This window comes from Diceros bicornis, chromosome 27, assembly GCF_020826845.1.
Source record: "Diceros bicornis minor isolate mBicDic1 chromosome 27, mDicBic1.mat.cur, whole genome shotgun sequence".
Classification (NCBI taxonomy): Eukaryota; Metazoa; Chordata; class Mammalia; order Perissodactyla; family Rhinocerotidae; genus Diceros; species Diceros bicornis.
In genome coordinates this window covers 32,429,869-32,453,268 of record NC_080766.1, presented here as the reverse complement: position 1 = coordinate 32,453,268, position 23,400 = coordinate 32,429,869, and the positions used below count along the sequence as shown (strand labels likewise).

At 35.6% G+C, this 23,400-nt stretch overlaps 1 protein-coding gene across 3 annotated transcripts in view; it reads left to right on the top strand.

The window, feature by feature from the left end:
* The window catches only part of SCAF4 (SR-related CTD associated factor 4), a 60,089-nt gene that overhangs the window by 5,297 nt on the left and 31,392 nt on the right, over positions 1 to 23,400 (top strand). For 2 of the 3 annotated variants that reach the window (XM_058523008.1, XM_058523007.1), the window contains exons 2-7: positions 16,595 to 16,678; positions 17,594 to 17,638; positions 19,165 to 19,326; positions 20,762 to 20,897; positions 21,228 to 21,367; positions 21,996 to 22,172. In XM_058523008.1, coding sequence (XP_058378991.1) covers positions 16,595 to 16,678; positions 17,594 to 17,638; positions 19,165 to 19,326; positions 20,762 to 20,897; positions 21,228 to 21,367; positions 21,996 to 22,172 — 744 coding nt within the window. Of the gene's footprint in view, positions 1 to 7,061; positions 7,603 to 16,594; positions 16,679 to 17,593; positions 17,639 to 19,164; positions 19,327 to 20,761; positions 20,898 to 21,227; positions 21,368 to 21,995; positions 22,173 to 23,400 lie in introns of those variants that run through there. The other variant, XM_058523006.1, reaches the window with a different exon arrangement.

Here is a 23,400-nt window from a genome sequence, read left to right as displayed (position 1 = left end):
TGAAAGGCACTCGGAGACCCCCCCAGGGATCCTCAGATTACTTTTTGAGAACTCTAGCACTGAGGTGCTGAGGTGGTGTGCATATAATGCTACTTTGAAGTACAGGAAGAAAATATGAGTACTTTCATATTAGTTTTTAAAATCAGACAGAAATTAAGGTTTATGAATACTTACTGTGTAAAATTGATGTTGTGCACGTATCTGCTTGGGCTGTCAGTCTTGAACCACCATGTTATCCTGAAGGAAGAGTTGGGTTCCACATCTCAGTGGGGAGAGCACCACCCCTTCTTATTCCCCGCTGGGAATTGTTCGTTACGGACTATTGTATATTTTACCTATTGATTACCAGGCATGGTGGTCTTATAGAATTTAGATCGTTTGATGAGGATACCTTGTGTTTTTTTAACCTGTAATGTTAATCTTTGGTTGTTTTTGATCATTCCTTCTCTGAGAGGTCTATCATTTTGTTTAGTATTTTGTTTCAGCAAAAATTACATGGGCACATGATAAGGAACTGATTCAGAGAAAAATTGGAGTAATGGAAAAGTTGGCTTATAAATCTTGTGAAACAGAATTCAAGAGATAAATGTACCTAATAAAAAGTTGACAAAATGGTAGTTGGTTTTTGTGTGTGTGTTTTGTTGGGGGTTTTTTGTTGTTTTTTACCAGATACAAATTGCAGGTGGTTGTCCTCTGCCTTGGAGCCCAAGTGAATATAATTTACTTCAGCATTCCAGGTAACTTCTTTATAGATATCTGCACACATGCTAATCTCATTTTAAATGTATCTGGATATAACATGGTAAGAAAAAAGTTGTTGCATAAATGGTGAGCCTTTAGTATTATTCATAACATTTGTTGAGATAATATGCCAAATCCTTTTTTTTTGGCATGCTTCAGAGCAACAGCATACAACTTTAATAAGGTGCTAAAAAACAAGCTACTCAATGTTATCAGGTGTATAGAATAAGCAAGTTACCTATTAGCAGTTCAAATTTTTGGTAACATTGGTTGATTAATATTCTGTTCCTGTGGAACCACAGAAAAGGTAGAATTGGTAATAGTTAAATTTGCACTAGGATTAGGCCTTACCAAGATCTGTTGAGAGCTTAGTCCTAGAAGAGACATGTCTACATTTCTGTGTTAATATTAAGTGTAATTAACAGTGTACTGTTATGATTTTTTTTTGAGAACTAGAAGATTTCACAAACAATATTATAATTTATTATGCCCTGGTCACCTTCATCCTGTTCAATATTTGTGTGGTTTATTGACTACATTTCATTGCTTTGTAGTTAGAGTTCTTTATTGGTGCTTGTGAAAGTGTAGATAAATATATAGAACCCTTGATACTCCGATGAAGCATTGTACAGGTTAGTAGTGAATTCAGCAAGAAATGCAATGTAACTCTGGAGTGAAGTTAAGAATTAAAGCCAAAGTGGGGGTGGGGAGGTGCGGGAGATGGCAGGGCTCAGTGAAAAGTGGAGGGCTATCCAAGTACCTCTTAAAAGTGATAATTTGTGTTTGGATGATTGGTGATTTTTGGTATAAATCCAAATGGGTCAGTAGTCCCAGTTGGAAGAGACCGTAGAGCAGTGGCATACCTAGCATATTTGATAGCCAGAGCAGAATGTTTTCTCTTTTTTTTTTTCCCCTAACACGTTCCTCTTCTACAACAACATTATTTTCAGAAATAATCATGAAATCGGCCAGGAAAGAGACTTGAACTTCATGCCAGTTACAAATAACTATTACAACAGAAAAAAGTAGTTGATTAATATTTTTAAATTGCATCAATACATTTTTGGGGGGAAAAGTTGAAAAACTTATCTACCTACTGGTCTGTCACAATAATGAATAATGTCCAGTTTGTTTTCAAGCCTTTTGCATATTTGTCAATGACTGTCAGAGTTGATCTTCACATATTTGTGTTCAGTACACAGTTAGAGCTGGATTTATCAATCTTATCTTTATCCATAATTGATTGAAAAACACTTTTTATTAATTTTAATTACAAAAAATTGTACATGAAGCAGATATACAGATAGTTGGAAACTCTTAAACATATGGTTACTTTTGGCAGAAATTTAGAAAAAGCCCATTTCACAGTCAATTCTGGAAATAACAAGACTGACCGTGTTTTTTTTCAGCATTGATTCTAGTGACTTTCAAATGTCTCCTCAGTCAAAAAAAATTTCACTAAAATGTTTTCAACCAAAAATTCAATATAGGTTTCTATTATATTTGGTAAACGTTTCTGAAATTATGGTAAATGTCCACTTCCTTACGTTTTGTTGTGTAACATTGGCATTCTCCATAATTTTTGTTAGTGGATCATCAAGCTTTGTGTTTCACTATACCTTTGTTCATGGCTGATTCTGGCTGTTTATAAATATTTATACCAGAAAAAGAGATATTTCAGGAAAGAAGAATTGGACACAGCTATCATATTTTGAATGTACTATTTAAACAAGGGAATATACATATATGTATATATGTATATACATATATAGGAACTCCAGGATTGGAGACACAACCTGAGCCCGAGGGGTGTGCAGGCTATCCTGAACCTCTTCGCAGTGACTCCAAATGAACAGGTGTAGCAAACACATAACTGAAGGGTTTCCTAATGAACTTGCACTTAGAATAGATTGCTTATTAAAGGATATGTAATAAAAATGTACAGATTTGACACCTGTTGTTAAAACTCCACAGTAACCACAGCAATAGTTTAAGACTTGAGTCTCAGTCAACAAAATATTTTAGAGGAAGGAATGTTTTATCCCTGATATTATTTAGATTTGCCAGTGCTTGGTGGTAATAAAACAGTTTTTGATCAGTTTTATTATTTGTATGTAGAGTTTTTAGAGACAATTCACCCACTTATTGACTGCCCCTGGGTGGACTTCTTCCATTGCACCACTCGAGGTATGCTGTTACCTTAGAGAGCAATACTTGTCCAACCCTGTAGTCTGTAAATCTCCCTCTGCACTATCCCCAATATAGCTTTATGTGGTTTATCATGAGTATTGCACTTTATTTCCTCCTTTTGACTTTGTCAGAACTGAGTTTTAGCTGAAGTAGAATTATAATACCTTGCTTAAAGGAAACCTATAATATGGAAATTTACCATAATATGCCTTTTAAAGCCGTTAGGAAACAGATTAAATATTCTTTAAACTTGAATGGCCGTGTATCACCTAGTTTACCTTAATTATATGCTGAATGATAAATCACTTTAGAAAGGACAGCCAAGTTTGGAGTTCAGTTGAACATGTGTTTATGTCTTTATAAAGGTCTTTACCATTGCTTAGTAAATGTAAGAGCATATTTTATAGTTAGGTTTTCTAAAAAAAAATATGAAGTGTTTAAACAGGCAAATCCATAGACATATAAAGTAGATTATTGGGGGAGGGGAGGTGGAAGGTGACTGCTAATGGGTATGGAATTTATTTGGGGGGTGATGAAAATATTATAAAATTAGTATCGATGCTTGCACAACTCTGACTATAGTAAAAACCACTAAATTGTACATCTTAAAGAGGTGAGTTTTATGGCATATGAATTAACTCTCAAAGCTGTTTAAGGAAAAACACAAAAACGTTAGATTTTAACACCATTTTCATTGTTTTGTTGTTTGATCTGATTTTCTGTCAGGTTGAAAACAGTATCTAGTAGCTACTTGAGTGGCTCTGTAAATTATTTTGTTGATCCTGAATCTTAAGTTTGTTCAAAGGATATCTTTAGTTTTTACGTGCTATTTTAAGAAGTAATCCAGCGGGGACAGTTCAAGGAAAGGACAGGAAAGCAATCCTGCATTTGCTCATTAAATATCAACCAGATGCCAGCTAATGGGTTAGGTGTTTTATGTATATGTCTTGGAGTTCTTTCCATTTTAAAGGTAAGCAAACTGGAGAGCTGGTGTGAATTGTCCAAGGTCACACAGTGTAGAAATAGCAGTTCGAGATTTGACTGAGTACAATAACAGCCCGTCTGAGCCCAGTCCGCAGCCCCACATGGCTGTTCTGAAGTTTTTTAAGCAGCTGATCTTTGTCTACTGGATTGTTTATGAAGGGAGAGGGCTCACTAAACAACTTTTGTACATTTGAAGCATGGTAGCAAGTGTACTGTAATGTATACGATTTGGAAGAATTTGTCAGAGTTTAAGAATGACGGAGTTGGATGAGTTTTTAAGTCCTCCAAGGTAATGCAATAGGTATAATCAGTGTTTAAAACTTAAGATATGTTTTTAGGTGTTTATATTTCATTTACTAATTGATATTCACAATTAAAATTTTAAATTGATTAGGAATTTTGTAAATGCTAACGTTTTCATATTTTAGTACAATGCATGTGCATAGATCCAGTCATTACAACTTTGTGGAAATAACTGGGTATAAATAAAATGCGGGATGTATGAGATAATTTTTACTTTTTTTCTTCTAATCAGATGATTTTATATCCTAGAACCAGTTTTTATTTCTTCTATTGAAGTCTAGGAGGAAATATTTAATTCACAAAAATGTTTTATAGCCTACTTTGGGAGGACACAAAGTTAACTAGTGAGGCACCGAAAAAGTGTTTTTGAAACCTGGCATCAGTGCTAGTAAAGTAGAGCAATAGCATGGCTCAAACATTTGGCATTTCCTAAAGTCACCTCTTGGCCTATTTCTTGAGCAAGTGAAAAGGAAAGAGTTGAGGATTGATTGCAGTTCAGTGAACCAAAATGGAGGAAAGGAATAGAAAATGACCTATTGTGGTAAGCTGGAACTGGATGGGTTAAAAGGTAGCTTTGGTTCTAAAGTGAAGAGTAGGCCCGTGGAAATTATAGGGGAGTTAGTCTTAAATGAAGAGTAAATTTGAACATACTTTACAGAGTAAGTCGTCATAAATTAACTACTTAGACAATTAGTTCTGCCAGCAGCAAATGGTAACAGAATTAGGGCTTGGTGATATAATTAAAAAGTGGGAAATAATGCAGATGAAGTTGAAAACTACTGTTTGCCGTGTTACTGTATTCTATTAATTTTGTTAATGGACATAGAAATATAAGTAGTTAACCTAAAAGTGGTTTCATATTTAATATTAATTGTATATTTTCACCTACGTGTGTGTATTTTGTAAAATATTTCTCTAAATTCTGGAGCTAGGAGTAAAGTCAGCGAGTTTGTGGAAGAATGTAGTAAGGTAAAGAAATGTAGGAAGAAGTAAGTATGAAAATTTTTTTAACTCTTTGAACTTGAGACTATTGTGTGCAGCTTTGTTTATTGCTTGTAAAAGGATCTGGTTTAGAATCTTTAGAAATCTGAAAAGTGAATTTTATGGAGAAATAAATGGAACTATTTTATAGTGTTGAAGTCAAACCAAAGACCCTGTTCAAGGAGCAGGGAGACCGTACAATTTCTTTTTCCCAACTCTTTGTTTTAAAAAGCCTTGTAAATTTGCTCCATGTTAGGAATATTTCGTATTAATGCCAGACCTGTCTTGTCTCCATACTTTCATCTAAGCAAGTGGAAAATTGGTTAAACATTTGGATTTCAAAGGATTTGACTCTGTGGAAAATAAATAGAATTTACATAGAAGTAAACTATACACATCGGTAATTAAAGAGATGCTTTCTTTTTTTTTTTTTTATTGATGTTTTAATGGTTTCTAACATTGTGAAATTTTGGGTTGTACATTTTTGTTTGTCCATCACCACATATATGACTCCCTTCACCCCTTGTGCCCACCCCCCACCCCCACTGTCCTGGTAACCACAGTCCGGTTTTCTCTGTCCATGTGTTGGTTTATATTCCACATATGAGTGAGATCATACAGTGTTTGTCTTTCTCTTTCTGGCTTATTTCACTTAACATAATACGCTCCAGGCCCATCCACGTTGTTGCAAATGGGACGATTTTGTCTTTTTTTATGGCTGAGTAGTATTCCATTGTATATATATACCACATTTTCTTAATCCAATCGTCAGTCGAGGGACACTTAGGTTGCTTCCACTTCTTGGCTATGGTGAATAATGCTGCAATGAACATAGGGGTGCATAAGCCTCTTTGGATTGTTGATTTCAGGTGCGTTGGATAGATTCCCAGTAGTGGGATGGCTGGATCATAGGGCATCTCTATTTTTAATTCTTTGAGGAAAGAGATGCTTTCTTTAATGCACAGATGTCAACAAAAATATATTTAAGACAGTGACTTCTCAGATTTGGGTTTTATATCTACAGGGGCTTCAGTTATTATAAAGATTTAAAGGAGCAAAATTTTAAATTCTTAAAAATTTGTTTTAGTAATTTTGGAAACTTTTATTAAAGATTTACAAGCTATTGATTTAAACATAACTGTTAACTTCAAAGACAAGATTTACTCCATGGACAAGTTGTATCTGATAATGATGATTCTGTATATTTGATTATATTTATAATCCAAAAAATGGAGAAATGCGTTTTTGTGTCTCAGACACTAAAGTTTTTCATTTTTAAATCCATGCATTTTAATTTTTTTCATTTTAAAATTAATGCAAATTAGGTAAATTTAAATTAGAAAATATCCCACCAAATACCATTAACATTTTAGAGTATTTCAGTGTCCCCACCCCACCCCACCCCCACACCCCCGTTGTGTTTGGAAATTTTTATATGGTTGCTAGATCTTTTTAATAACATGAAATCATTTTCTAATTTTAAAATAGTCATCATGGAAAATTTGAGAACATCTGATTATTGTTTTAGATATATTTCTAGACGTAGAATTGTTGGTTTAAAAGATATGGACATGTTTTAGTTCTTGGTATATAACTGTAAATTTCCCTTTGAAATTAAAATTTGCCCATTAGGTCCCATCAGCAGAGTGCCCTCTTTGTTTTATGCTGATCTACACTCATGCCAGTTAGATAATAGAAGAATTGTATCTCATTGTTTTAATTTGTACTTCTTTGATTTTTGGTAAGGTTGAACATTTTTTTCTATGTTTATTAATTAGCTATTGGAGTTTCCTTTGTTAATTGAGTAACTCTCCTCTGTACATTTTTCAATTTCACTGTATCTCTTACTGTTTGTACATGTTATTGATGAACTCATACACAGTATTCTGCTTTCAGGTAGAATACTTGTTTAACATGTGGTTGGCTTTTGCTCAGCCCTCGCCCGGTCCCTCTCCCTGTCCTCCATCACATTAAATTGCCCAGTATTAAGAAAGTATTAGGTTGAACAAACCTTTGGTAAAGTATATATAAAGACATAAAATGAAATGCCAGGTTGAGAAGGGAGTGTAAACTATCCTTTACCCAGTTATTCCACCAATAAGTATTTTATGGAGTTGTCTCCAGGCTGTACTTAGATGGACAAAGCATCTTTGCAGAAAAGATGATTTTAAAAGATTTTTTTCCCTAGTTATCTTTTGTTAAGAAGTTTAATGTGTACTTTAATAAAGTGTCTATATGTTACTAATAAACGTACAAGTTATATTGGATTTAACTCTTGATTTGGTTGAAGCCAGTGTGTCTGATATATTGAGGCAAATGAATGAAAGAGGAGGAAAAATGTAGACTTAAACGCTTTGATGTCTGCGTCTATCAGAAGGGAGATTTGAGTACCAGCCTGTCACTGTGAGTGTGTGTGTATTTCTTTTTGGAAGCATTCATTTTTTCTTTAAATTAAACTTTGTAATTAAATATTAATAATAGGAGCTTAAGGCAAAATTTGTCATGTTCGAGGTTGTAATAGCAAAGGAAGGAATACTGGATATAATCAGTGTAATATGTTATAAAATAAATTTAAGGAAAGCAAATTTTTAAAAGTTTGGGGGGAAAAGGTAAGGGTAAGTATCCCATTTAAAGAGATTCTGAGGGCCGGCCCCGTGGCTTAGCGGTTAAGCACGCTCGCTCCACTGCTGGCGGCCCGGGTTCGGATTGTGGGCGCGCACCGACGCACCGCTTCTCTGGCTATGCTGAGGCCGCGTCCCACATACACCAACTAGAAGGATGTGCAGCTATGACATACAACTATCTACTGGGGCTTTGGGGGGGGAAAAAATAAATAAATAAAATTATAAAAAAAAAATCTTGAAAGAGATTCTGAAAGGAAATATTGTTTGAGGGATTTAAGATTAAAAAATTACTTAGACTAGTATGTAGTCTAAGTGTTTTCATTGCTTTGACAGCTCAATTTCAAAAAATAGGAAAAGGCATATTCCAGAAACTGTATGCTTGATGCCAGTAGCTTTTATCTCTGCCAGTTCTGTTAGTTTTATGAATTTCTAGAAATTTTTGGTCACTAGGAGCCAGAACAGATTCACTGACAATTTATAACAGACCAAATTAAGCTTCTATCTTTTTGTAAAGTGCGTTTTGTCTGGTAAGGGCAATAAACCCAAATTTTTCAGATATTTGTCATGATTTCATTATGAATAAATTAGAAAAATATAGGCAGGATGAGAGTATTGTTAAATAAATTTTAGTTGACTAACAGTGTCAAAGGAATATCAGATAAAGTCATCCTACAGGTAGGTCCTGTTCTTTTTAATCTTTAAAAAACCGTTGAGGGGCCAGCCTGGTGGTGTAGTGGTTGGGTTCTCGAGCTCCACTTCAGCGTCCCGGGATTTGTGGGTTCGGATCCCGGGCACAGACCTGCGCACCGCTCATCAGGCCATGCCGTAGTGGCATCCCACATGCAAAATGGAAGAAGATGGGCACAGTTGTTGGCTCAGGGCTAATCTTCCTCAGCAAAAAGCAGAAAGATGGCAACGGCTGTTAGCTCAGGGCTGCTCTGCATCACCAAAAAAGAAAAAAAAAAACCATTGAGTTGGAGGAAGACGTATAAAGCAGGTTCATAAAATTTACAAGCTGATTGGAATAGCTGCTACATCAAAGAGCAGAAAATGATTTCCAGACTACCTAATTAGGTTAAAAGGACTGTCAGAAATCACCATAAAGTCAACAGGAAGGTCTAGTTTTGATAGAGATTCTAGTGAAAACAGTCTGAGAGTTTCAGTTGATTATAGCTGTGAATTAAGCACTGTTTTTTTAAAAGTAATAAGTAATGCACCTTGCCCCAGATATCCACATTCTGAATCCTAGGACCTGTCAATATGTTACCTTACATGGCAAAAGAGACTTTGCAGATGGGCTTCAGTTAAGGATGTTGAGGTAGGTTGATTATCCTGCATTATCTGGATAAGCCCAATGTAATACAAGGGTCCTTAAACGAGAGAGGCAGGAGAGTCAGAGAAAGTGATGTGATAACAAAGCACAAGTCAGGGAGAAGAGAAGATGCTATCCTGCTGGCTTTGAAGATGGAGGAAGAGGCCATGAGCCAAAGGAAGGTAGGCACCATGTAGAAGCTGGAAAAGGCAAGAAACAGATTCTGCCTTAGAGCCTCTAGAAGGAATGCAGCCCTGCCAACACCTTGATTTTAGACTAGTGAGATTCTGATCTCCAAAACTATAACAAATATGTGTGGTTTTAAGCTACAAAGTTTGTGGTAATGTGTTACTGCAGAAATAGGAAACTAATGCAAAAGACAATCCAGTAGATTCCATTAACACAGGAATGCATTCTGAACCCTGTCCATTTTGCCATATCGTACTTAAGAGGAATTAGCATAGTCAGATCTAGAAATCATATCATTTGACTAGTAGTGGAAGAAGATAAGAGAGAGAAAGACATGCTGAGTTACCTTTACATATTTTACCATATGAGAGAGATCACTATTGTTCTGTGCTCCAGGAGCACAACTGGAAAAGGGGAAGAAAGGTATCAGAAGGGAGATTTGGGGTCATTACAGAGAAGACTGCTGTAACTAGTGGAGCTGATTAGTTAGTTATGACTTATTAAACCTGTGTCACTAGATGGAATCTGCCAGATATTGTAAAAGTGGTTCTGATTTTAGTATGAGTACTGGATTAGGTACTAAGGTGTTATATAGCTTTAAAAATCTTTGCTACTACTGTATTTTCGTTATAGAGAAGATTTCTGTAAATGTAGCATTTGAATAGTAGATGTAATACAAAAAAGATGTTAAGGTAAGCCATAACAAAAAATTAAACTTAGGTGTGTGTGTAAAGATTCTCAGGGAATTGTATAGCTTTTCTATTTATTGGGCCACTTCTATGTCAGGTACTGAGCTAAGACATCTTTATATGTATTATCTCATTTAATCCTAACAACCTTATAAGGTGAAGTGAGTGCTATTAATCCCCCTTTTCAGATTTAAAAGATCCTTGAAGTTTAGAAAGGTTAACTAAACTTGTAAAAGTTTATACCATGAGTAAATAGCATAGTATCATATTACTTTGACTAAGCCCCAAACACTATGAATTGTACAGGTGTCACAGGCCAAATAGTCTCATTACTTATCTTCTCTTGAAACTTATCTTTATTGACATCAGGGATCACGATGAGTGATTCTTCATAATTTTTAGAATACGTCGTATATCAGGCTTCTGTATTTCATACAGCAGGATCGTGTTCATATTTAGACTTTGTTCAGCTAGTGACAGCAAAAAGTCATACTCATGTCTGTTGCTAGCAAGTATTTTTTCCTACTATGCTTATGCCTTCTAAAGGGGTCTTATACCTTTTGGGGCCTACTCCTGCTTTTATTCTATAGAAGAGACTTGCGTGGTTTTCTCTGGCTGCTTTGACACATTTGTTTTCATTGACAGATTACATTAATTGTGAACATGGGCTGTAATAGTAGGGAGAGTGCTGCACCTAATGATGCTTGTTGAGCACTTGCCCTGTTGCAGGTCATATATTCGTTATTCCATATACAAAAAGTACTTTCGTTCTCATTGACACCTATCAAGTAGATAACAGTATATCCTTACGCATGAGGCACTGTGGCTTACAGACTTTTAAGTAATTTGCCCAGATTCATCTACATGGCTAGACCCAGATTCAAAACGAGGTCTTTCTGACTCTTTCTGGAAGATCACAATGTCTGGGTTTTTTCACTACTAGAGCTTGTCGGAATTAAATTTTATAGTTTTCAGGCTTTTGGTTTTCTGTGGGGAAGATCAGCCCTGAGCTAATATCTGATGCCAATCCTCCTTTTTTTTTTGCTGAGGAAGATTGGCCCTGGGCTAACATCCGTGCCCATCTTCCTCTACTTTATACGGGATGCCGCCACAGCATGGCACGACAAGCAGTGCATCGGTGCATGCCCGGGATCTGGACTGGCGAACCCTGGGCCGCTGCAACGGAGTGCGCGCACTTAACTGCTTGCGCCACCGGGCCGGCCCCTGGTTTTTTTCTTGAGGTTTGTTGGCTGAGATTGGATGTTGGTCAGCAATAACTAGAGCCTGAATTGTTTTGAATGCCTCTTTCTACTCTGTGTATACTACTATGTGTATTCTGAACTTGATTGAAAAATATGAGTTTTTTTCTGACTTGGCGATGGTGATTTTTTTCCCCACAGTTTGTTCTTAAGAAATGTGTTAATGGTTTAAGAAATCTACACATTATTGAAAGGTGACCAGCAGTAAATTTGGGCTTTATTTTCCTCTTTTCTAAAACAAAAGAATTTTTCTCTGAGTCATTGCCTTTCATATTTTTTGACCAGGACCCCCCCCCCAGTAAGAATGACAGTTTTACATTGAGACTCAAGTGTTTGTGCATGCATCCTCACACACAAAACTGAGATGTTTCACCAAACAGTACTTAGACTTGCTGTGTACAGTGCAGTTTGTTTTATTTTTTACTCTCTTCTGCTAGAAAAGTTCTGTTACACCCATTAAGCTCATTTTTATAATCTACTAAAGTATCTCAACCCACACTTTGAAAAACACTGCTCTGGATTATCTCCAGGATCCTCCTTTTTTTCCAACAAAATTATATGTAGTAGTAATTAGCGTACTATCACATACTTACTCTACTAGATGCTGCATTCGGTACTTTTGTATGTATTGTTTGTATTAATTCTTAAACTTCCCTGAATAAGTAGGGACTATTATTATCTTTATTTTACAGATGAAGAAACAACTTCTTAGAGTGGTGGAGTCAGGATTTCCCAGGCAGTTGATTATTGAGCCTCTGTTCCGATTGTTACTCAAACAGAAATTTACTGTTTTCAAAACTTTGGTGACTGTGGTCTAAATCTTAGATTACCACGAGGTTGTATACTTCTGAAGGATTCCTCAGCCTACATTGGTGGCCGTGACAGTTAACTTCTTTTTTATTTAAATTGCACTTTTCTCTAGATCCAGATAAGGACTTAGTATATTACCTCTAGTTGCTTGGCTGGACATATCACTTCACCGCTGTGCCACTTTTTTGTTGTTATTAAAAAATCTCTGGGTCTGACCCCTCATAACAATTATATTTTTGTATCACCTTCTCCTTTGGGTCTACATGTATATATATTTTTTACTTGGCTATATAGTCTTTATCATCTTGAATATCTGTGCACTGTTCCTCTGTGTTAATGTATTATGGTATTAAGTAAATAATTTCCTTATTGTTAGGTACTTATTGGAAAGAAATTGAGCTTTGGGAAATGGTAAACCACAGATTGAATTTACCACTTAATAAGCGTTATGACTTTGAGCAGATTCCTGAACTTCTGTGCTTCAGTGTTCTCATCTGTAAAACAGAATTATAATATCTACCTCACCAGAAAGGCTGTTAGTATTTCTATCCAAATAGGTAGTATCAGTGTACACAGTTACAGTAAAGTATATCAGTTTTAGTATAATTTCTGGGTCTCTGTATCTATCCAGTGAAGGTGTTGATCTAAATATCAGAGGACCTTTTTGCCTTGCAGAAGATAGACTGATGAATTTGTGCTTTGAATATACCAATAAAATATTAGTAACATTTGTTGAGCATTTATTTTATTTTATTTTATTTATTTATTTTTTGTGTGTGTGAGGAAGATCAGCCCTGAGCTAACATCCGTGCCAATCCTCCTCTTTTTGCTGAGGAAGACTGGCCCTGAGCTAACATCCATGCCCATCTCCCTCCACTTTATGTGTCACTGCCACAGCATGGCCTGACAAGTGGTGCGTCGGTGCGCGCCCAGGATCCAAACCCAGGTCGCCAGCAACAGAGCACGCGCACTTAATCGCTACGCCACGGGGCTGGCCCCTGTTGAGCTTTTAAAAGATAATTTTTTAAACCTCCGGTTTTGAAACTTGTATTTCTACCTGTAGCAGTTTTCTTCATAAATTCTATCAAATACAGATTTACAGCTTTAAGATTTAAGACAGTACATTGGAAAACAAAAGAAGAGGGCGTCTAAAAAGAAACTGAAATGTGATGGAAGTCTTATAATGCTAACAAGTAGGAGATATTTTAAGGGTGGTCATCTGTAAAGCATTGAAACATGACTCTGTCTCCTCTTTACGTACCAAACACTGAGCTTGTCACTTAACTAAGCTGTCAGATACTTGTTGAATGAATGAGAAATGGTCCACAACTGCATTTCTGTTTCCTCACCTGCCACTTACTCCTTAGCCAGTTGGACTTGGAATGACTTTCAAAAAGTGATGTTACTTTAGCCACCGAGTTGTCAGACTGAATGAACAAGATTTGGTTCGCGTCCTAATTAACTGTTACAGCATTTGACTGAGCCAAATGCCTTTAATTTCTGGTATTTGTCCTGGTGTTCATTTGTGCAACGCCGTTCTCTATGCTACTGTGAAGTTTTTGGTATACCCTATGTTCTTGGCTCCCTTCTAACTACAAATTCCTTTTTACTCATCCTTGTGGCTTTGATTCTGTGACCTTTCAATTTCTAGCCTGGACCTCTCTTCTTTGTTCAAGATCTGTATTCCAGTCTCTGCCTGGATATTCAGTAGGCATCTCAAATTAAATTCAATGTTTCGTCGTTATCCATGCATCAGTGCAATATATGGACAGGCACAGATGCCTGGTTGATATTTTTTCTGTACTCCCCATCATAGTTAATGGTCTCTGCATGTATTTAGTAAGTAGCATTGTCTAAGGATATGAGTATAGTATTAGGGATTGTGAGCTTTAGAATCAACCGATTTTAGTTCAGACCCATTCCCTGGGCATCCAGACAGATGTAACCTTTTTGAGTATCATATCAAAAGAGGAGTAACAGAATCTAGGTTAATTGTTAGTAAGATGAAATAAAATAATGCACCACCAAACTTATTTCTTCCTTATACATAGTAAGTGCTCACATATTGGTTCCCTCCTCTCTTCCCAAGTTGTCTTTTCTTTGTGAAATGTAATATAACACCCTTCCATAGTCTCTTATGTGATAGCACTTGAAGGTCTCTTGCTGGTCTTTTGCCTAAATTATGGTTGTACTGCAATATGGTATCGTCTGTATTTTAACTTTTTAAATAAATTATGGTAATTTAAATATCGACTGTGGAGTATTTCATCAGAAAGTGCACTGGTCTGTTTTGTGTGCTCAGTTGGCTGTTTTTTTTTTAATACGGCAGGTTACTTACTGGTGAAATAATCAAGAAGTGCTGTTTAGGACATTAAATGATTATTAGCTCTGGCTTAGGCTTCATTAAAATGTGATTCTCTAAGCTTTAAATAACCGAAGAAGTAGTTCTCACTGTTGCTCTTTCTTAAGATCCTTGTATAAAACTTTTTTGCATCCCCTGTCTCTGCTTTAAGGTACAGAGAAGGAAACAGAACAACAGTAATAAATAACTGTCTTAATAAATTTTGTAACTTGTAAATGGTCAGAATATACCCTTTCTAAATGTATGCTATATATTTCATGCAGTGTTGATATTTTTAGGATTTGTATTTAACTTGAAATATTTTAAATTGTTTTTTAGGTTCTCCTTGGTTTATATAATTTCAAAGATTACTATCTCTTCTCTAATTGTTTTTCATTTATTCTCAAGGAGAATTTTTATTACATTGGTAAATAAAATAATAAAGAATCATGACCTTATTTATTTAATCTTTTTTTTAAATAAATTCCTGTGTTAATATTATTTATGGGAAAATTCTACCTTTTTCTGCTTAAACAGACTATCTGGTTCTTCTCTTGATTATATCTGACATTCCATACCTTTTCTAAAATTACTGTTATCTCTAGTCCCGTTGTGTCTGTAGTTTTGAAAAGCTGTGAGAATTCTCTCTGAATTTCAAGGATATGTTGCCAGGTAGTGCTGTTTACACTGGAAAGAGAGACTTTTGTTCTTTAGGCTAGCCTCTTAGTTGTGGTCTGGTAAAGGTCTGTGTCTTAGTGATTCCATGTTTGAAATATCAACATTAATTGGAAAGAAATTGAAAAATGATTCATATAAGGTTGATAATGCTCAGAAAGCCCTGAAAATTATTTCAAAATATCTTTTTAGAAGTCCCAGGTGAGTATGTGCCTATGATTAAACAAAACAAAAACAAGAATTTCAGAAGCTAAATAGAGGCTTCTTTTTTGTGTGTGTGTGTGAGGAAGATCAGCCCTGAGCTAACATCCATGCTAATCCTCCTCTTTTTGCTGAGGAAGACCGGCTCTGAGCTAACACCTCTTGCCAATGCACCTCCTTTTTTTCCCCCCAAAGCCCCAGTAAATAGTTGTATGTCATAGTTGCACATCCTTCTAGTTGCTGCACGTGGGACTCGGCCTCAGCATGGCTGGAGAAGCAGTGCAGCAGTGCGCGCCTGGGATCCGAACCCGGGCCGCCAGTAGCAGAGCGCGAGCACCGCTAAGCCACGGGCTGGCCCCTAGAGGCTTCTTAATGTTAGGATTTTATCTGGATATCCCTGTGTGGGCTCTCATTATGTCTGGGTCGGATTTAGACTTTTGGAGGAAGGAATATACATGTGTGGTTAAGTCTCGTGGGAGCACCTGATTGTTAGACTTACTGTCCTGAGGTTTGTTAAATATGGTGTCATTTTTATTCCTGACTAAATCAAGAAATTGTGAATTCTGACTTTATAATGACATTTTAAATTTCTTGCCTGATTTAATACATGTGTTTCTCCAAATGAACCTTAGAATTATTTGAAGTTCTTCAAAATGTCAGTGAAGTTTGGATTGAAATTACATTAAATATTGAGTCATACTATTGCCACTTTCTTTTTTTTTGAGGAAGATCAGCCCTGAGCTAACATCCATGCCGATCCTCCTCTTTTTGCTGAGGAAGATCGGCCCTGGGCTAACATCCGTGCCCATCTTCCTCCACTTTATATGGCATGCCGGCACAGCATGGCTTGACGAGGGGTGCGTTGGTGCACGCCTGGGATCCGAACCCCGGGCCGCCAGCAGCGGAGCGCGGGCACTTAACCGTTACACCACAGGGCCTGCCCCTATTGCCACTTTCAGTCCAGGAACATGGTGTGTTTGTTTCCATTCAAATCATTTTTGAGTTCTTCAGTGAAGTTTTGTGATTTTTTTCTGTTGCAGGTTTTGTAAATTTCTTAATGTTTTTACCTTTTTTTGCTACTTTTTAATATGATCTTTTCCCAATGTATTTTCTAAGTGGTAAAGCAGGTATGCAGGAAGGTTCTTGGTTTTTCTTTACTAGACAGATTGTTAAACTTAGTTCCAAATGTTTGTTATCCTTTTAGTTAATACGTTGCAAATATCTTTGTAGAAGTGGGAAATTGACCTCTTATTTTACCTTTATTTTAAAATTTTTTTCTTTTTTTTTTTTTTAAGCTCTTTTCACTTATGGATATGAAACCTCCCATCTCTCGAGCCAAGATGATCCTCATCACAAAAGCTGCTATTAAAGCTATTAAGGTAAGAGTAAAATAAATACATTTAATTTGAAAAATGTTTTTGAGATTTTCAAAATGTTATTGTTAAACATGAGAATTCATCTTGTGAATTAATTCAGGCCTGAATCAGAGCACTAACCAGCTTTTGTTGAAGGTACATGTTAATACAATATAGTGCATTTGCATTATAAGTATTGTTTCAAAACCTTTTTTTTTCTTTTTTGTTGTTGTTACTCTTTGCCCTTTATATTTTTTTCGAGCTTTGTTGAGGTATAATTGACAAATAAAAATTGTATATATATATTTAGTAATGTAATAGAACATGATGATTTGATACACTATACATTGGTGAAATGATTACCACAATCAAGCTAATTAACACATCCATCACCTCACATAGTTACCTTTTGTGTGTGTATGTGTGTGTGGTGCTGTAAGAGTTGAACTCACTGAAGTAGAAAGTAGAATGGCAGGGGTTTTTTTTTCTTTATTCATTTAATTCTTGTCTTAAAGCAAGCAGAGTATTGGCTTAATTTTTATTAAAAAAAAAAAAACTCAGGGTCTGTGAAGTTAAATGTCTTACCCAAGATCACATCTAAGTGACTCACTTTAAAAACTGCGTTATTTAGTTCCAAAGCCATTGTTCTTATCCCTCTCATAAAGTTGCCTGCTTTATGAAGGTTTATTGATTAAAAATCTAAGAAAAGGACTTTGTTTGGGGGGATTTTTCTGGCTTTCTATTTTAGTTAATTCCTTTCTGATTTGTTAAGATTTTTTTTCAGTTGTTGACTATGGATTATTTCTCATGATTCATTCACTTTATCTTGAGAATTATTCAAATTGCGCAAATTTCGAGGTTTTAAGTATTTTCTAATTACGTTACAGGAAACGTAGAACTATGTAAACTGGACAATAATTTTCTTTTAATTCTTTTCAGCTTTATAAGCATGTCGTTCAAATAGTAGAAAAGTTCATCAAAAAGGTAACTGTCCATTTCATTGTTAGCTCATTTTAGTTATGATCAGTATTTGTAATTTACTTTGTAAATTGTAATTTGGATACTTGCTTCTAAAGCCACTCTACAAAAAAATTGTCACTGGAAGTTCTTTTTAATTACTAGAATTTTCTTATTTTTAACAAAACAAAAACAAATTGATAGCAGTAGTGTGGACTGAGCACCTACTGTGAGGTAGCACTCAACAAGAGTTTCTGAGTGGGGCTGTTCCCTGAGCGAGATGTGCCCCCTCTGCTCTATCTACTCTGCTGACATCTGGCTCAGCTTGAAGTATTGCAAGTGAAGTCACTTTGTAAAATTTTTTGAACTTTTCCCTGCTCCCATCATAATTAAACCATTTTTCAGTTTTATAGTTGTATGTTGTTTTATAACTGTGTGAATAGCGCATGTCTGTCTCAGTAGAGGACCAAGGATGGAGACTTAGACATTTTTGTCTTCTCCGCCAACTTGGAGCTGTGCCATATGGTACATACCAGTGCATGTGGAAACGTCTCTGATCCATGGCCTTTTAATACTGGCTGAGAGACAGGAGTTAGAGCTCCAACAGCCAAGAAAAAAAAATGGTCAGTAGAGGTTTTTATAGTAGCAAATTAAAGTACAGATAAGTACAATGGAAAAAAATTAATATTATCTATTTGCCACCACCCCAGATTATTATGAAAATTTATATTTGGATCTATTCATTTTTTATTATGTTCATGTACATTTATAAAAGGAAAAATGAAGGCAGACTGATTGATAACCTGCTATTCTCACTGAATTTATCGTAGATATCTACAAGTATTCTGTCACCTGATTGTTTCCATGATTTACTCAGCCAGTTCCCTGTTGGACATTTCACTTCAGTGGCTGGCCTTATGGAAAAAATTAGATGCATCTTAATTGTTTTCCTTAGGATAAATTTCTAGATGTAGAATTGTTGTATCAAATAAGGCTTTGCCTTTATTGCTAAATCATCTTCCATAAAAGTTGTGCCACCAGAAATGTATGTAGGTGCCTATTTCTCTATTCTTTTTATCTTGTCAATTTGATAGGCCAAAAATGACCTCTCCTTTTAGTTTTTGTTTCTCTGGTACTATGCTTTAATAGAATTAAAATTGTTATGTTAAAATTATCTTTTTGATAATAAAAGGAAAACATTATTTTTTTGAGCAAGATGAATTGGAGTAGAGACTATCATAATAAGTGGATTTGCATGGAAGTAGCTTAGGGATTGATAAAGTAATGTTGATTCTAGGAAATTGTGTGTGGGGAGATAGAGAGATCAGGGAGAAGTGAAATATTGGGAGTCTGAAGTATCAAGAGAATGCTATATTGTTCTGTATAGACCTGTGGGAAATTTGACAAGCTAGCCAATAAGAGAGCTAAACATTCAAGTAGTTTCTAAATAGAAACAATCATTGGATAAACAGAATTTCATAAAAGTGAGATTAATAGGTGTCAAATGGTGATTTTGCTTTTCTTGTATTGACTTTACATCTTTATCTTTGTAGTGTAAACCAGAATACAAGGTTCCAGGGTTATACGTAATCGACTCAATTGTGCGACAGTCTCGTCATCAGTTTGGAACTGATAAAGATGTTTTTGGGCCAAGATTCTCTAAAAACATAACTGCCACATTCCAATATTTATATCTTTGTCCATCTGAAGATAAGGTATAGTTAATAATTTTTAAATTAAAACTTATATTCTTGTTTTTATTTTTATATTTATTTATATCTATTTAAATGTTTATTAGATGTTTGAAGCGTACTGTATTACTAGAAAGATAATCATGTAGTGATCTCTGTGAAGTTGAAACAAAAGCCAGGTTTTTTTTTTTGTTTGTTTTTTTTTTAAAGATTTTATTTATTTATTTTTTGCCCCCCAAAGCCCCAGCAGATTGTTGTATGTCATAGTTGCACATCCCTCCAGTCGCTGCATGTGGGATGCGGCCTCAGCGTGGCCGGAGAAGCGGTGTGTCGGTGCGCGCCCGGGATCCGAACCCGGGCCGCCAGCAGCAGAGCGCACACACTTAACCGCTAAGCCACAGGGCCGGCCCAAAAGCCAGGTTTTTTCGTAGTGGTCATCTCATTTATTTTCTTGTGAAGTCGTTCAGAAATGTTGTACTGCTGAAATATAAAAAGAACACCATCTTGCGTTAAAGAAGCCATTGTTGGAAAGATTACTTATAAGTGAATGGTAAAGAAATTCTGCAGTAGAGAAAGGCAATGCTCATCTCAAATTATTGCGTATTCCAGAAGGAAGGGACCATAATTGATGGCTTTCCTTAGCATATAGAGATGCTAGAGCATAAGTGGTATTCATTAGCAATCAGACTACAGTACTGAATTCCTCATATAGGTTTTACTATGTACTATAAAAAGGTAGAAAAAACATTACGGACATCATAACTGGACTCCAATAGGTGGGAGAAATACAATGGTAAACCTACTCAGAATAATGAAGAATGGAGACATTTACAATAAACAGCATGTAAATTTGAGTGTTGTAGATTCTGTATTTATATTCTTGGAGGAGTGCTTTTGTGGGAAAAATATACAAAAGAAAAGAGTGTCATTCCTTGAGTAGGAGATAAGAGTTATACCTGTGAATGACATCTTCTCTGGATCTCCTCCTTCATATTTACTGGTCCACAAAACAACCTCCCGATCAGTTACAGGCCAGTTTCTTAAATATTTTAACTATTAGAATCATCCTGCAGAAATTCTTCACTTCATTTACTTCTCTAAGATAACTGGTTTTTGTCAGAGATGGGATTTCTTTGTAACCATAAATAAAATGTAATGAAAACTTCAGATACATTTTTTTATTATTATATTTCTTTTGATTCTCTAGGTTATATTCCTTTTCTGTTTCCTTTTTTTTTTTCTTCTCTTTTTCTTACTCTAGATTACACTACTAAAGAAAGACTGATTAGAGTAGCTTACCAGGTTGTAATTCTGATGGTAGATTCTTTTCTATTTAAAAAGCAGACTTAGTATGGAAATATTACCCTAGGTTTCTTTTTTTTCTCTTTTTTTGTAAGAGGTATATTAAACTGTTTATGCTGATATTGATCGTATATTCATGTTTTCTCACACATAACAGAGTAAAATAGTTCGCGTGCTGAACCTTTGGCAAAAAAATGGAGTATTCAAAATTGAAATTATTCAGCCTCTTTTGGACATGGCAGCAGGAACTAGTAATGTGGCCCCCGTGGCAGAAAATGTTACTAATAATGAAGGTATGGTCAAGTGTATCTGTGAGCTTAGAAAATGGTATAACTTTTTGTACCTGAAAAGTTTGAAGTTTGTTTATATTGGTGGAAGATTTCCATAAGGAAACTTGAGTTTACATCTTGGAAGGTATGGTTTTCTTTCCATAATTCTTATTTCTAATAAAAGTGTGCTCTTAACAGTACCTGTTATAGACTGTTTACACAATCTGTATTTTTACTATATGTTAAATGGAATGTTACTTGAATGTTATTTCGGTAAAGAAGCTCAATGGAGTTTAAAAAGGAAAATTTGTAGGTTAAAGTTTTCTTAGGCCTTAATGACCTTTTCTTTTTTAGGTTCACCGCCACCTTCAGTTAAGGTTTCTTCTGAACCCCCACAAGCCACTACAAACTCCGTACCAACTGTACCACAGTTGCCCAGCTCTGATGCTTTTGCTGCTGTGGCCCAGCTGTTTCAGACGACCCAAGGTCAACAGGTAAACCACCCTATCCTATCAAAGATTAAATTGTTTGCAGTTAGGTGCTATTGTCAGTTCTTATTTTCCACACCTAATTAATGAGCACAGTCAAGGGAGGAAATAGTTCTGCTTTTCCACTAGAAAAGCCTTCACTGGGAAGGTAATGGCATATGGATAATTAGGGGAGAATTGGTAAAGATGAAAAACAAGGAACAACACACTGTGACATAACAGTACTTCTTTGTGGCGAGAACTTCAGAACTGCTAAGTGGCTGGTATCGTTGCTCACAATTCTAGCATTTCTGATTGATTTCAAAATTGTTTGGAAATGATTTTTACATTTTTCTAGAAAACATATATTTACCTTGTACACAATTCAGTGTATTTTCTCTTCTCTTGGACCATCATTTTCTACCCTTGGGGTCATCAGCATACATTTTTGACCTTAAGTGATGCACATTGTATCCCTGATATATTCGTTCACAACAAATTTAACCATTACTAAAAGATGAATTCTTTTTTCCAGTTTGCCCTGTGTCTATGCTATTTTGAGTCACCTTTAAGACTTTTTTTTTTTTAGTAAGTTAACTTTTGATGCTATGATTATACTTTATTATGTGGTTTATCAGTTTTCCCATTCTTTAAGCTTCAGCAGATCCTTCAGACTTTTCAACAGCCTCCAAAACCACAGTCTCCCGCCATTGACAATGCTGTGATGGCACAGGTTCAGGCTATCACAGCTCAGTTAAAGACAGCTCCTACACAACCACCTGAACAAAAGGCTGCTTTCCCCCCACCTGAGCAGAAAACTGCATTTGACAAGGTATGCTCAAGCCTCTCACATAATCCACCCAGCTGTTGATGTCACTCAGCTTGGAATGTGGAAGTTACCCTTCTCTAGCTTCTCTGTGGATTGTTTCTTTTGTTGTTTTGTGGTTTGAGGGATTGTCCCCCTCAACATCAAAACGTTATTTTTCCTGGTTATAAGTGTAATATATACTTGTTGCAACAATTTTCAGTAGAAGGGAAGCATAAAGGAAAAGTAAACAGAAGAACATTGACCATTAGCCGTCATACTTGAAGATCACTACTGTAACATTTTGCTGTATATCTTTTCAGAATTAATTTACTGTGGATATATGCTTTTCTTTATTTGGTCATAATATATATACACTAGTTTTAACTTGCTCGTTTTGATCTTAATCCTCTTGTTTCTGTTAAGGTTAATAAATTGAGATCTGCATTTTTACTGAGTGCTTATTAGGAGTATTCTGTTTATTACAGTTTAGCCGTTCCCCTATCGATAGATATTTAAGTTCCTTTCCGTTTTTTTCCTGTTAAAAACCTTAATTACCATGTCTATAATACAAAGGATTGGGTTGGTTCACTGTCTTCCAACTGCTCTGTTGGGCCTTAGGCATGTTTAAGGGTCTGCCACTAAGGATATAGATGTGCTGAATATACACAGCTCAGAGCTTCCTGTTGAAATGTTAACCCAAGCAACTCTACTCTTGTCTGTCTTGTGTCTTGTCTATTTATTAAGTTTATGGTTATGTAAAATTTCATGTCATTTTACAGGTTTCATTGCAAAAAACATAAAAGTTTGAAAATCCTAGAACTAAATGATATCTTTTAGTTTAATCATCTCTAAAATTTCTACTTTCCAGCATTCTAATTATAAGATACAATAACTTTATTGCTGGTAGTCCAAATTAAGAATCTGTACGGTAAATACTGCTTGTCATTATATCTTTGACTACTGATTATAAAGAAGGTTGGGTAAAATTTTTGAGTACACAAGGGGTACATGCTTATGGGGAAGAAACGCAAATAATACAGACAGTTCTAAAGTAAAAAGGGAAACAGTTTACTCTGCTTTGAACAGGTTTGAGTGTGTTCTTTCAGATCGTTTTCCATGCACTTGTGAACATAAATTCTTTACATATTGTGGTTTTGTTTATTCGTCTTCTCTTTTGTGTTGTGATTTGGAAAACTTTCCCCACCTGTACTAAAAATTCATTTTCTTTTAGTAGTTTTACATTTTTGTTTTT